Below are 14960 nucleotides of genomic sequence, written 5' to 3'. Positions count from 1 at the left end.
TATATGATCTCTTTCTCTAGCAATTAGACCTTATAACAAGACTATTTTCTTGCACCTTACAAGTTTAGAAGTGTAAATCAGATTTGAAGATCAAAGGAAAAAGAGGGAAAAGGGGAACCAAAACAAATTGAAACTAGAAAAATAATTACTTTTTCCAAGTGGCAGAATTTTTGGATTCATTCTTAAACTAATAAAGAATGGATGAGGAAGTGACCCCTCCCAAAATCTATATAATAAGAAAGGAGAGTATTTTTTAAATATACTCTTCTTTTCAAAGATTGCATCTCTTAAATTTATCTCCAATAGTTGAGATTATGTTTCGCAAACTTATCTTCGAATTTACAGAAAAACATTTTCTTTCTTTGTTTTTACGAGATATTGTCAAATTCAGTCTTCTAACTTCTCTTTCGATTTGAAAATATGATAGAACTATTTGTGTCCGACAAGCACGAGTTATACCCTCGTCCTCATCTATGGGCTATGGATGGTGGGTTCTTCACTGTTCACCACTTTCTAATACTTGAATTCTATCTCTGGGAGTTGTGAGGTACTTTTAACCCATGGTAAAAAAAATGAGTGGTAAAAAAAATGTGTTGTGGGGGTAACTTCTTGGAAAGTTTAAGCCTTGAGGAAAGTATAACTAGTTACTAGTTTAACAACCAAACCAAAAAGCCCCAAAAGGAAAGAAGCAAGAGAAGGTCAAAAAGGATAAGAGAAGTTAACTTTGTTTCTTTCATGCATTACATGCATTTCTCTGCATGCATGAGAAATGGTCCCCTTTTCTAAACCCTAACCCTAGCTATCCATAACTAATAACACCATTAATAGTTCAATTTCTGCATCTACTAAAAATCCAAATCACCCACCACCCCCTTTCTTTTAACAATCTCTCTCTCTCTAGCTTACCCTAGACTGAAACTACAAAAACAGCTCACCAACATTTCTTTCTCTGTTTCTCTTTTATCTCTTCAACCCTTGCATAATTAAGAGTTCTGATCTCTTTTTAACTACTATTATTGCTTGTTGCCTTGAAAAATGTGCATGGATTAGCTGTGTTCTTCCATCCCTTCTTTCTACTTCTTTTTCTCTTTTATATAAACATTAAGAAGATATCTTCTTTAATTCCTTGTGCTCTTTTTTTGTATTTCAATCTTTTCTTTTGTTAGAAAGAAATTCAGACATACCCCATTTCTGTCTCTATCTCTCTCTTTAAATTATTCTAGGGTTTTCAATTTCTTTGCTATATATGGGATTCTGATAAGAAAAATCCATAACCCATTTCTATCTTACTTTCTTTTTTTTTTTTCAAAATCTTCATGTTTAAATACATGGGTTTTGTTTCTTATTGTTCTTGAATTTCTATTTTCTTCTGTTTTGGTTTTTATGGAGCTCTTTTTCTAAGTCCAAATCCTTAATATCCTCTGTTTTTTTGTTCTACCCATTATTGTCCTTAAACTCTGAAAAGACTTTTCATGACTTCAAAATCATCATCTTTTTTACTTCTTGAGTGAAAATCAAAGAAACCCAGAAAAGTATTTCAGTTAAAATCTAGTCTCCCTCTAGTTTGGATCAGTCATGAAGATGTCCATCACCAACAAACAGTCTCTATACATTCTCCTTCTTCCATTTCTCTTGATGAATGCTGGTGCAGCTCAAACAGAGAATACTAACTTGGCTCTAATGGAGAAAACAGAGAAAGAAGCTTTATATTCAACTATTCAAGGGTTTCTAGGGAATTGGTGGAATGGTCCAGAGCTTTATCCAGATCCTTGTGGTTGGACTCCTATTCAGGTTCTTCAAATAAACTTAATTAAAACAGTTTTAGATGATCTAAATTAGTCCATTAATCATTTTTGTATGCAAGTATTAGTATGATTATGAATCCTTTGCCAATTTACAAACTACTAATCAAAATCTTCGACGGATAAACTCGGGCTATTTGTATTACCAACAATTTTATGTGTTCATTTGTTATATTACTTACACATTATCCATTTCTTAAGCTTAGTCTTAAATTGTTTTCAGGGAGTCGACTGCGATTTCATCGACGGATTTTGGCACGTTACAGTATTAAAAATCGGTCCTATCCACGAAAACTATGCAGGTTGTGCGACGAATGCGGAGTTTCCAAAGCAGCTCTTTGAGCTCAAGCACCTAAAGACACTATCCTTCTTCAATTGCTTTCTATCACCTAAAAACTATTCTAAAACCATTCCATTTGAAAGTTGGGAAAACTTTGGAAGTACTTTAGAATCCTTAGAATTCAGATCAAACCCGGGTCTCATTGGACGAATTCCGCTGAGTTTTGGTAGTTTAACAAAACTCCAATCATTAGTTTTCCTCGAAAATGGATTAACCGGAGAACTGCCAACGAATCTTGGGAACTTAATCAGTTTAAGGAAACTTGTTCTTGCTGGAAACAAATTTACAGGTAAAATTCCATCTAGTTTAGGTAGTTTAAGTGAGCTATTAATCTTGGATTTTAGCAGGAATTTTCTTACTGGTTCTTTGCCTAAAACTTTTGGAGGTTTGAATTCACTTCTCAAGCTTGATTTGAGCAACAATTTCTTAAATGGAAAGCTCCCAAAAGAGCTTGGAAATCTTAAAAACTTGACTATACTAGACTTGAGAAACAACAAATTTTCAGGTGGGTTGATTCAATCACTTCAAGAAATGGTTTCTTTAGAAGAAATGGCATTATCTAATAACCCAATTGAGGGAAATCTAATGGATATTAAGTGGGAAAAACTACAAAATTTGGTGAATTTAGATCTCTCTAAAATGGGTTTGTCAGGAGAGATTCCTGAATCAATTACAGAACTTCAAAGATTAAGATTTTTGGGTTTGAACAACAATAACTTATCAGGAAATGTATCTTCAAAACTATCAGCTTTACCTTCTATTTCTGGTCTTTACTTGAATGGAAACAATCTGACAGGAAAACTTAAATTCTCTGGATGGTTTTATGAGAAAATGGGTAGGCGTTTTGGTGCTTGGAGTAATCCAAATCTGTGTTTTCCAGTTCAATTGATATCAACAAGATTTGTTCCTTTTGGGGTAAATCCATGTCAGGAGGAAGTTACTTTTTTAAATTTAGATTCAAATACTAACTTGGGTAATGATGAAAATTTTAGTCAAGAGGGTAGTTCAAGCTCTCTGGTTTCTTCCACAGGATCTTCAATTTGTGGTGTTGATTGGTTTTGGAGGAACATAAGAGAGAAAGTGATGGTACTTGTTCTTCTTATGTTGATCTTGATCTCATAGAATTGAGAGAAGATGACTTAAAGTTGTAACATTTTTTTCTTTTTAACTTGTTATTTCAGCATCTAACATGAACATGAAATGAAAGGAATTGAAATCAATTGTCTTCTATATATATTTGATACCCATTTCTTTTGCTACTAAATGTAACTGTAAGCTAATCACAATTGTAATTTGCCATTGTTTTCCTTGCAAAATCTGAAGCAAGTGACGCGAAGTCTTGTTATTCTTTTATATTTCCCGTGCTACGACCATTTGGCCTAGACAAATATATGGTGTGACCTATGCCAAGTGTGGCACTTGGAAGGCAAAGGTAGAGCAAGCATAGACTGAAGGGCTGAAGAGCCAAAGATGAGGCTTGAGATGGGGCATGCGCATGGCCAAGAGTAGCATGCTGCATTCATACTGAGAACATGTGCTTGGAGATGACATAGACGTGAGGGGTGGGTGGTATGGGTTAAAGTCGGGCCGTCGGGAGATAGGCGTCATTGTAATTCAGTATCTTTCGTCTTAAAAATGATATATTTTTAGGAAATAGCTAAAGGCCCAAAATCCTTTTTGAGCAGAGGTTGTGGGGTTATGCATAATCATATGGACCAAAGGCTCACGAGTGGGACACTAGCCCATTGGCCAACTAGTGTGTTAGTGAGCTATACAAAGGTGCAATCGGTGGACAAGGATGCAAGTTCTTGTATGAATAGGTTGAGAATGAAGTGTTCAACCATGCCAAATCTGTAGCAAGATCCAACATGTCAGCTTGGTTGCTTTTGCAAGTTCATGACCTTATGTGATGGGCGACAGTCGAAGTACCAAAAAAACTTCATGACCTGAGTCCTGATATAAGCTTTGTTCGCATCTCGAGACTCAAATAAATCTTATCTGTTTTTAGGCAGAAAGCCTAGAGATATAAACGGAATGAACAACAACGGCTGCGAAATCGTGGACCTACCCTTATTTTGTTGCATCCATCTTAGTGCAACCGACTTAGGATGGGAGTGGCCCAAATGCGCTTTGAGGAAATCAAAATAGTTTCCGGGGTACAAATTTTTGAGTGAAAACAAATTTTTTTTTTCTTCCAAACACTTATTATTTTCAGCTTCTCCCATCTTCTTCTTCTCACACATACACCATGAACTCCGGCAACCTTCATCATAAATTCCGGCGGTACCCTACAACACTTCTTCTTCTTTCTCACTTATCCATCTCTTCTCTCTCTCTCTCTCTCCTCTCTCTTCCCTCTCCTCTCTCTGCTCTCTCTCTCTCTCATCTCTTTTTATATCTCCGGCAAAGGGGTCCCCTTCGCCGGAACCCTAGTTTCCAGACGACCAGATGAGATCTGGTCTCGTCTGGCTAGTCGTCTGGAAACCAGAAATCTGAACCCCTGCGCCAGATTTAGAGAGGGACAAAAGATAGCGAGAAGAAAGAGAGAAAGAAGAGATAAGAAGTCGTCGGTCGTCGTCGAGCTTCCAGCCAGTGACATTTTGCCAGCGACGCTTAGGGTGTTTTTAGTTTATGTTTTTTTAGATTTTCACTATTTTCCCCAGAAATTATTTTGATTTCCTCAAAACGCTGGCCTTTTTTATTAATCAAGTAGCAAGCAATAGTACTCCAATTGGGGTGTCAAATATCAGCACTCACAAAGAAACAAATTGAGTATAAAAATTTGTATCAAAGAAAAGTGAACCCTATATAATTCTAACTAGGGTTTCTTTTGCAGGTAAAAAGAAATAGGAAAGGGTGAAAGACATTGATTCATTAACTAATGAAGGGGGAGATGAGAGAGAGATGTTTCAACTTTCATGTATGTAGTTGAATCTACTAATTAGTAGTTTCAGTAGCTAAAAAGTAGCTACTGAAATATTAAAGGGACAGATAAACACATAGTTGGGTTGGGGGCTTGGGGCTGGCTGGGGGGTAATTAGGATAAAGTTGATGAGTAGGTAGGTTGCTAATAAATACTACTCCATATGATAGTTTTTTTTTTGACAGTTAATGTCTCCCTTTACTTTGTCGTACAATGTACCATATACATCAGACTTACAATGATGATGAGAACTAGCAGCTATGGACCTATCCTTAGCTGCGCCTCTTCCTGTGGCGTCTGATATGTCTTTTTCTTCCTTTTCTATAGGGGATAGTTGACTAGGTTGCTTCTTCTTTCTAGTTCTTTATAATGTCTTAAATGATAAACATATAAAAGTAGATACTGGATGATCTTCAAATTCTTTTAGAATGTTATTACAAAAATCTCTTAAAATAGGAATATTTTGTCTTTGTTGGGTATATCATTAGTCATTTTGATTCTAACCACAAGTATTTATAGTATTCATACTGTTTGGTAGTTACATTTGAATGGATGTTTTTTTTCTTGTAATATTAGAACATGCCCTTTAGCATTTGCCTTATTGAAAGTTATTTTAGGTTGAGATTTTGTTTGAAATTTTCTTTCGGGCATGTTTTGAGGCATAAAAAATAGTCTTCGGAAATAAAGATTCAATCAATCAAGAAGAAGGAAACTTCTCCACTAGAAATTGCGATTTTTTTTGTTGAACTTAGAAATTTCGATTCTATAAAAGGAATGGGAGGAGAGAGAGAGTCCCGTTTTCTCCTCTCTTCCTTTCTACCCCAAATCAAAATCTACATGAGATCTCACCTAAATCAAAACCCAACAACAAAATCTTACTAAAAAACTTGAAATCCTCCACCTATCAACAAGAAATTCATCCTGAACCCTAAAAAATAAACTATTATTAGTCTTTAAACAACCAACAACCCAAATCAAGTGACCTTAACATATCTCGACATTTTTGCTTCAACCCTATGGTAGATCTACCTCCTTGAGGCGTAAGAGAAAGCATGCAAAACCCAATTAGCAAGTGCCAAAGAGATTAACCAGCCTGGAATGCAAGCATAACCTATAAACAGTCCAGATCTACAAGGAGCTCAACTTATTCAGGGAAGTAATCAAACATCTTTGATTCGCTCGGTCTATATAGTTAATCTTAAGTTCATTTTCTACTAGTCTATGACTTAGACTTATTTTCACTCTTAGTTTCTGTTTTGATTTCAATCCCTATATATTAGTGAAACTGATTCATAGATCTGGTCAGTTAGAACCTTAGAAACCTTACTCTTATCTTTCTTAGCAGATCTAGGCTTAATTTCTTTACTCGTATCATTCTCTAAACATAGGCCAAAACTCATCTATCTTTTAGATCTAGGTTGTTTCAGTAGTCATTTGTACTTTTCATAGTCATATGATTTCTTACTTGTTCAGTCATCTTCATAAACCTTTATCTCTATGTCGGCTAACATCCAAGTCGACATGCAATCTACCCCTTCTTCTTTAGAATCAGTTTCTAACCGACAGTCGGCTAGTGGTTGACCACTTTGGTCTTTATTCTGACCAACTGTCTTCTAAGAACTTTAAGGTTAATATTAACTTACCCTTCAACCCCGGAGGACACTATATTTCAGATATTAATTTCTACCTTTTTGACAACCACTTTTTGCTTATCATCTCTCGACTCACTTTTTGTTGATTACTTTTGTGTTTGGTTATCGAATAGATTTAACTCTGTGTCCCCTTAACATTTTCACTTCCACCTTTTTTCGCGATTCATTTGCGATTATTTATTGAATTGGCTTGGTATTTATACTCATGCTATGACAATCCCAATTACCAGGTGTCTGACATGTTTCTACTCAATTGAACTCGTCCGGATATGGTCTCTGTGTTTGGAGAATACTGGCAGGATAACTCGGAATCATCTTTTGGTTCCTTTTTGCAGACATCCTCGTTTCTTATTAGAACTTTGGGTGTCTGTTTAATTCATCTTTAATGTTGCAGGAAGTCGGGTATTAGTTTCATCTTTCAATCAACCAGGAGGATTCCCAAGATCAAAGTTCATATCATTCTCAAGATGAGCTGTCAGACTTGCAAGATACAGAATGAAGAATGTTTTACAAATCAAAGTTATATTATACAATTCCTCATTTCTGTAATTTTGTTTTTCTACTTGGTTTATTGTAAGCTACTTTAAAGTTTAACGCATTTCCTTTCAACAAAAAAAAATCAAGAAGGAGAAGGAAAGAGAAAAGGAGGAAGGGAAAGAAAAAAAACGGTGTTGATGGTCGGATATTGTGATGGCGGTGATGTTGGAAGTTGTGGTTGTGGAAGTGAGGTGATTACGAGTTAAAATATAATCAAATTTATTTTTGGACTAAAAATGAGGATACCGCCTAAGTTAATCTTACTTGACCAAGTCGTTATTCTTCGAAGACTATTTTGTACCCCAAAGCCAGGATTTTTCTTCAAATGTTTGTTTTTTCCCCCTTCGCAATGAAACTTATGGGCCCTATGTCGGTCTTTTAGTGAATAGAAATTTGGGGAAATAAAAATAGTTTCCGACGTACAAATTTTAAAGGAAAATTGAGAATTTTGTCAAACTTTTAGGATAACAAAACTTCTTTTTATTACTCATCTCCGACCATCACCTCCAACCACCACCATTTATACCCTCATTCACTCACTCGCACTCTCTCTCCTTACTCTTCTCCTGCCACCACCACCTTTTCTTTCTCTTGCCTCCTCTTACTCTATCTCTATTTGTTCCAGTGAAGGAGACTTTCTCCATTGGAACAGATGGAGAGAGGGAGGGAAGAAAGAGACAAATAGAGAAAAATGATGGTGATGGTGGTCGCAGGTGATGATCAGAAGAGGAGAAATAAAGAGTTGAAAAGATATTGAATGTCGCTTAGAATGGTTGTTTGTCAACGACCGTTACTGTATTGTAATAGCAATGATGGTGGAGTTGGGGGAAACCCAACAAAAACAAAAAAAGTATTTCATTGAAAATTTTGTACTAATTTTTTTTCTTTTCTTGTTTTTCCAAAGCGGTGGTCAAATAAGGGTTTTTTCATTTTTTTTCACATCTTTCATGTTTTCTTTAAATCTTTGGAAGCTCTATGCCTTGCCTTTATTACTAAAGGTGTCATTTTCACATAAACACTAGGAGCGTGGGTGAGGGAGTGCAGCCGTATGAACCCCTTTTACCCAGGGGAGTGGTTTTCACTAATGCTTAAGAAAGGACTTGTATAACATTTCCTTCTACATCACAATGTAGTATATAACTTAGTTTTTTTTTTGTTGAAGAAGTATATAGCTTAGTTGGTGTGAAACTCATCCTGCCTTTTTGAGGTCCCAATTTTAAATCCCCTTCACAACCTAAGTCTATTTATATTTTTGTTTCACTGAGTTGTAGCGTCTATAGGCGCCCCCATGGCATTATCAATGCTATTGGGTTCAAACCTCTACAGGCGCCTCCGTGGCATTTTAAATTCTATTGGTTCAAACCTCTATAGGCGCCCCACATACAATATAAAAAGACCCACTAATGATTTTGTGACCCTTATGGACATTCTAAAGGGTACTTCTAGTTCTCTCTTTCTAATATGTAATGGGCTTCTGTGTCTTCTCTACCAAATATACATTTTTTTTGTCTGTTTTCTTGATAGTATTTCTTATGCAAAACAAAATTATTTTTTAATTGTTGCATAAATTTTCTCTGTCATACTTTCTATGTGAGTATTTGTGTTAATTTATAAAATTGTAACGTTCAAATAGGGAGTTAATTTGTGTTGTTAGGCCTACGTAATTCTAATATCCAATAGAAGGAGCTAATATATAAGGAAAAAACCATTATGTAACAAATAGTAAGTTTCGGCAATGTTGGGCTGGCATGGAGATGTCCACCCGTGCAACCCGTGTTCAAATCCCACCATCCTCATTTGTTAGTTTGTTTCTTTCCTTTTTAAGTTTCCTTCTTAAATTCGATTGTGTCCCTTCTTTTGTTCTCAATTATTGTTTAATCCTGTTCTTTTTTCCTTTTAACCCCTACTTATAAATCAGTTGTTATTTGAGTCTTTTTCTGTATTAACTCGATGTTGACTCCCATTAACTTTATTAGAGTCATTTTTCTACATAAATTTACGTCCTCTTTTTCATTTCATTTATGTATATATTTTGACTATTTTTTTCTAGATCCCATATATTGTCTCTCTCTTTGTTTTATACATTTTTACAAAGATAAGATACGGTGATAATTATTCAAGACATACAAATTTCTCTTTATTTTGAAATAAAATTAGCACATTTTTTATAAAATCCGAATGGGTATAAAATTAATTATTTATATTGAAACTAGCGATTGGAACTCACAAGTTACCGTTAGTCGAGTTGGTCGGCGACGTATTTATAAGATATAAAAGACACTCGCTTGAACATTACACCTAGATTTTTGGATAAAAAATTTTGTCACTAAAAGTGCCCCCACAATACAAAAATCTTGGGTCCGCCACGGGAAGGGTCCCAAATAAAATTTCAGCCACGCCCACGCCACATATAAACACTCCACAAAAGTTGGTTCCTATAGCCATACCAAGGGGTTCCTATAGATAGTTCCAAGTCTTTGGTTTATTTAAACCTCTTTGCTTTCCATGTCCCTTCCTTCTCTCTGTTCTCTCTTTTCTTTTGTCTTCTCTCTCTCGAGAACTTCTTAAATTTGATGGCATTCATATATGTATTTTATGAATTAGGAACCCCAATTATCAATGCATGCCACCAACTAAAAATAGAAGATTATGAAAACATAAGAGTAAAAACAAAATGAAACGAAACGAAGAAGATGCACAAAATAATTTATAGGAGTTCTTTAAACATGGAATGGGAAAGACAACCAAAACAAGCGGCGCCTTACTGATTTCCCTTCCCAAAATATTTTCTTAGGCGCAAGCCCAAGTTTCGGGTATCCAAATTATTTAAGGGCAGGTCAGGCTAGAAACCCACTTGGATGCCCACATCAATTTGTTTAAGACCACGACTATGTTATTTGTTATCGAGTGTGAAGGCTAAACCGATAAGATATGTAAAAAACTTCTCGAGAACAATACTAGCTATTTAAGATAATGGATTTGTGAATACTAATAAGAATACTCACGATTTCGATAGGAAGAATTTCAATAAAGCGAGTAGGATTAAAGAAAAAATAAAGTTGCTTTCGAAAAGATCACTTCAAATATATGTGGGGTCCTATTACACTAATTGTACCATTAAGAGCAATCTTATACTGGTGAATACTATAATATGTGAACCTTTTTTGCACTTTCATAAGATGTTTAGATGAATCTGTATCATCATTTTTCTGCACATTTTAATTGTTTTTGGTATCCTGAAGAATTTATGGGATGTGCTTGATTATTCATTGAATCTCAAGCATAGAAGCTATTGTGATGGGAGCTGACTAATTATTTTCCTAAAGAAAAGTATAGGCTCTTAAATGGGGTTCCCCTTCCCCATCATGTCAAGTGGTTTGAGATTTCATGATTAGGATAGGATAAGTGTGTTAAATATATCATTAAGGGGCATGATACGTAAATATATCCGCATAGTTTATGAGATATTTTCTTGTTTTTTAAGACCATGTGAGATCACAAATAAACATATATACGTGGGATACTCGAAGAAGTTAGACTAGGTACATAACGAAATACCAAAGACATGTTAGGTTTTGATCAACTCGGGGTGGGACCATAGGATAGGACTAATAACCAGAAGCTCTGTATCTGTCACGGGCATCCGACGACGAGCGAGCCCATAGACACCTACTATCGTGCAAGGAAGTGTCTGCCCAAGCCTCTTAGCAGGCCATCCTCGATCGAAAAGCCCTCTGCACCGAGCCCGCCCATCAAGGCATGCCCACCGGCTGCGTAATTATATGCCAAGTGACTATTGCAACTTTTTGCGTGCGTATATGCACCCCCACGAATATATACGGTGTGGTTATGGATGTGTCGCGGTTTATAGTGACGCATGTTTTAACATGATCCAATAAAGAGTGCAATTATTTTGGCTTCTGACTCTTGTCTTCTTAGCCACGTTTACAAAAACGAGTAGACTGATTCAAGCAAGAAGTGAGAGTGGGGTTTCCTAGAACCTCAACAATCTTTCACATTTACAGATTTGTTGTTGTGTTTTCCAGCCAGTAATGTTGGAGCTTTTGTCCCCCCTTTCCTACCATTTTCCCACATTTTTTGCTTGTCGGTGTAGTATTAACTAGTGATTGAGTCTTAAAATTAACAGTGCCTCTCGAGTAATTGATGTACTTTCACTTATTGAAAATTAAATAAACATTTAGAATTGAATTTCTTTCTCGAGAAATCCATTAAGTACATGATTTACGTTAGTCATTATAAGACATTGATACTTCATTGAGATGTAACAAGCACAATAACTGCTTGAGTTAAACCAATAATCATGGAGTAGTTAATATACGGATATATATTTTGAAGGGAAATGATAGAGTGACTTAGAAATTGGTACTTAGAGGGTGCCATATTTCCTCATTTAGAAACAAAAGCGGTCCCCACCGTAGTCAAACTTTGAAAAAACTTCGTCTCTTAGTGATTCCACATCAGCCGGGCATTAAAATGCCCAAAAAACTAGGCACTCTAGCATCTCCCCATAATTATTAAGGGTGGGTATTACAGAGGGGTAAACGGACAACTTAAACAGGCGGACTCGGGCGGTACATCGGTTAGGCCCCATTGTCCGTGTTCATCCACTAAACATATATTAGTCGGGCGGGTTTTGACCGACACCGTCACCGGGCGTCCACAAACCCTTCAGACACGGGCAGACGTAGGTGGGTACCGGGCCACAGACCAAAATCCCACCCCTAGACGAAATTGGCTAGGGGTCACATGCTAATCGGGTCAATTTTATGTCACTAAAGCAACTGAGGAGGGAGAGAGATAGTATGAAATTTTAGACGAGTCAAATCTTTTTGTTCTTTCACGGATTTTTATTCTCTCTCGGTTTTAATTCACTATGTACCTAAATCTTTTTATTTAAGGTTCACGTTTTGGGCATAAAGAAAAATTTCTTGAGCATAAATAAACATTTCTGGGACATACTTACAGGGCATATTTATGGTTTAGTAAAAAATTTACTTGATTGAAAATAGACCCATAATCTTCATCTTTTCTCTCCATCACAACAATTTTCGACCACCACCACCATTTTCAACCACCTCACATTGTCTCTCTCTCTCCATGGCTCTTTCTTAATGTTTTTCTCTATATCTCTCTCTTTCTCGCTCTCTTTAGATCTATCTCTATCATTGTAGATCTCTCTTTCATTCTCTCTAGATCTCTCTCTCTCTATCTCTCGTTGCCTCTCTGTTTCGTTGTTCCACGAACCTTCATCGAGGTTTCATATTTCGTGGCTTGTCGACCACGAAACGCCCATCGCTGATCGGCAACGAATCATCTCGTGGCTGACTAAACACGAAACCTTCCTCGAGGTCTGGTTCCGGCAAAGGGAACACTTCCCTTCACTGGGATTATATTTGAGAGATGGGATAAAAAGGGATAGGAATGGACAGAATAGTAAGAGAGAGGGAGAGAGAGGGAGAGAGACCGTGAGAGAGAGAGAGACTGTGAGAAAGAGGGAGAGCTAGAGAGAGATTGTGAGAATGAGGGAAAGCGACAGAAAAAAGAGAGATATAGATAGATAGAAAGAGACAGACAGACAAGCAGACAGAGAGAGAAAGAGAGAGAGTGATACTGCAAGAGAGAGAGATATCAGGGATGAAGATTATGAGACAAATTTCAATTAAGTAAATTTTTGGGTTATTAAATAAGTCCACCGTTTTGGGGAAAGCAAAAAAAATTTCGGGGAAGACGGTGGAAAACCAAAAAAATACGATCCAAACGCACTTTATCTCTCAACTCTCTCTTCTCCGACCAACTTTCTCTCCGGCCACCGGCGGCCGACCGACGGTCTCTCTTTCCTCTCTGTATCTCTATCTCTCTCTCCTCTATCTCCCCCCTCTCTTTCTTCTCTCTCCCTTCTCTGCATCTTTCTTCTCCCTCTCTCTTTAAGTTCTGGCGAAGGGAATGGTCCCTTCGCCGGAACTCTTCGTCTGGTTTTCCAGACGAGTTTCGCCTGGTTCTACTAGATGAGGGTTCCGGCGAAGGGGACTTCCTGTCACCGAAATTTTGAGAAAAAAAAAGATAGGAAAGAGAGAGGAAAAAGAGAGAAGATAAAAGAGAGGGATGAAGAGAGAGAGAGAGAGAGAGAGAGAGAGAGAGAGAGAGAGAGAGAGAGAGATGGATGACCGGAGTTGTTGTCGCCGAAAATAATGGTCGCAGGAGTTGATGTTGGTGAGAAGGAAGATGGTGGAAGAAGAAAATCAAAGGCAACATAAGAACTGGGTAGTGTTTGGAGGAAACAAAAAAAAAATTGTTTCCACCCAAAACTTATTGTCCCGAAAACTTTGCTTATTTCCCCAAAATACTGGCCTTGAATAAATATGTCCCTTAAGTCAATGTTGATGGACTGAGTCTTTATGTCCTGAAGATTTTTCTTCATGCTCCAAAATCGTGACCTTTATTTAAATGGACTCAAAACCAGTGCAAACATTCTTCAAATAACCGTGATATCATGATTCTTATCAAACAAATATGTTGGAATAAGATTCCTAGTCCAATTAAACTTTAAGTCTGGATTCAGATCTGAAAAAACGTAACCCTACCTAACTAATTCAAACAGCATTTAAAGGTCCAAGTCCAATTGTTACCTAACAACATTAATATTGTTGAAAGCCGCCAAATGCCAACTCTTTGAAATTTTGAATGAAGACTAGACGACTTTTCACCCTCGTCTTTGGTCGATTTTAGACCTTTTTGCCTCATCTATCTCCTCAACCCAAAAGGTCAAGTAGAGTTTATCAATATGGATCCCACATAAAATTTAATTGCTCATCTAGTCAGCGTTATACTTGTAATTATTAGTCCAAAGCCGTTAAGATTTCCCCATGTGTCAAGAGGCCAACTCGTTTTTTATCCACTCCATTCCATCATCATAATCGAGAGGTTTAACTGGTCGGAACCTAAGGATGGGGGTATGTGCCCCAGACGGGCCCAATAAGTAGTCACTAGGCCCATGTCTTTCGTCAAACTGCATGGGTTTATGAAAACTCCGATTTCAAAAGGGAAATGAATGAGTGACTTAGAAATTGGTACTTAGAAGGTGACATATGAAAACATTGTAACATTTGGAGTCAACAACCTTTGGTTGGAGTGGTAAGAGGTATAATCTTCCATCCTAGAGGTTAAAAGGTTTGAGACACGCTGAACAATTCAAAAATAAAATTGTAACACTTGAGTAAATTAACAACTCTATTTGTATCAATAAAACGGGTGTTTCAACGATTGAAGACTCCAACATATGAAAATATTGTAACTCTCGGTTTTTTTTTTTGTTGAAGGAAAAAACAAACCAAGCAAAAACAAAACCAAACCAATTACGTCTTCAGATCACACCTCATTCTCTCCTTCGAGTGCCACGTACGTCTGACCTCATGTTTCCTCCCCCACTTAGCTAAAGCATCCGCTAGAGTATTGATCATTTTCGGGTCGAATTGAAAATGTATTTGATCGAAGTTAGTGCACAGAGCTCTAATGTCTTCCATGTGATTTAATGATTGTCAGTTGATATCCTTGCTCTTATCTTGTAGGTGATTAATCAAGTTGTTGTTATCACTTTCAATCATAAGATGAGAAATTTTAAGCTCAGCTGCCCATTGAACTGCTTTCAAGATAGCCAGACATTCGCATTCCTCCGCGGTTTGTCCCCT

At 36.8% G+C, this 14960-nt stretch overlaps 1 protein-coding gene across 1 annotated transcript; it reads left to right on the top strand.

Annotated features, from left to right (window-relative positions):
* Positions 1-676: 676 nt before the first annotated feature.
* Positions 677-3362, top strand: LOC147543289 (uncharacterized). The gene is made up of 2 exons (XM_086673271.1): positions 677-1791; positions 2026-3362. The coding sequence occupies exons 1-2, from the start codon at positions 1576-1578 to the stop codon at positions 3262-3264; spliced, it is 1455 nt and encodes a 484-aa protein (XP_086529397.1). The 5' UTR covers positions 677-1575; the 3' UTR covers positions 3265-3362.
* The last annotated feature ends 11598 nt before the right edge of the window (positions 3363-14960 follow it).

Source organism: Eschscholzia californica, unplaced genomic scaffold (genome assembly GCF_041429995.1).
Source record: "Eschscholzia californica isolate CP2 unplaced genomic scaffold, dmEscCali1.0.p SCAF_4, whole genome shotgun sequence".
NCBI lineage: Eukaryota > Viridiplantae > Streptophyta > Magnoliopsida > Ranunculales > Papaveraceae > Eschscholzia > Eschscholzia californica.
Note: the sequence above shows the minus strand (reverse complement) of the source record. Positions and strands in the feature narration are given on the sequence as shown.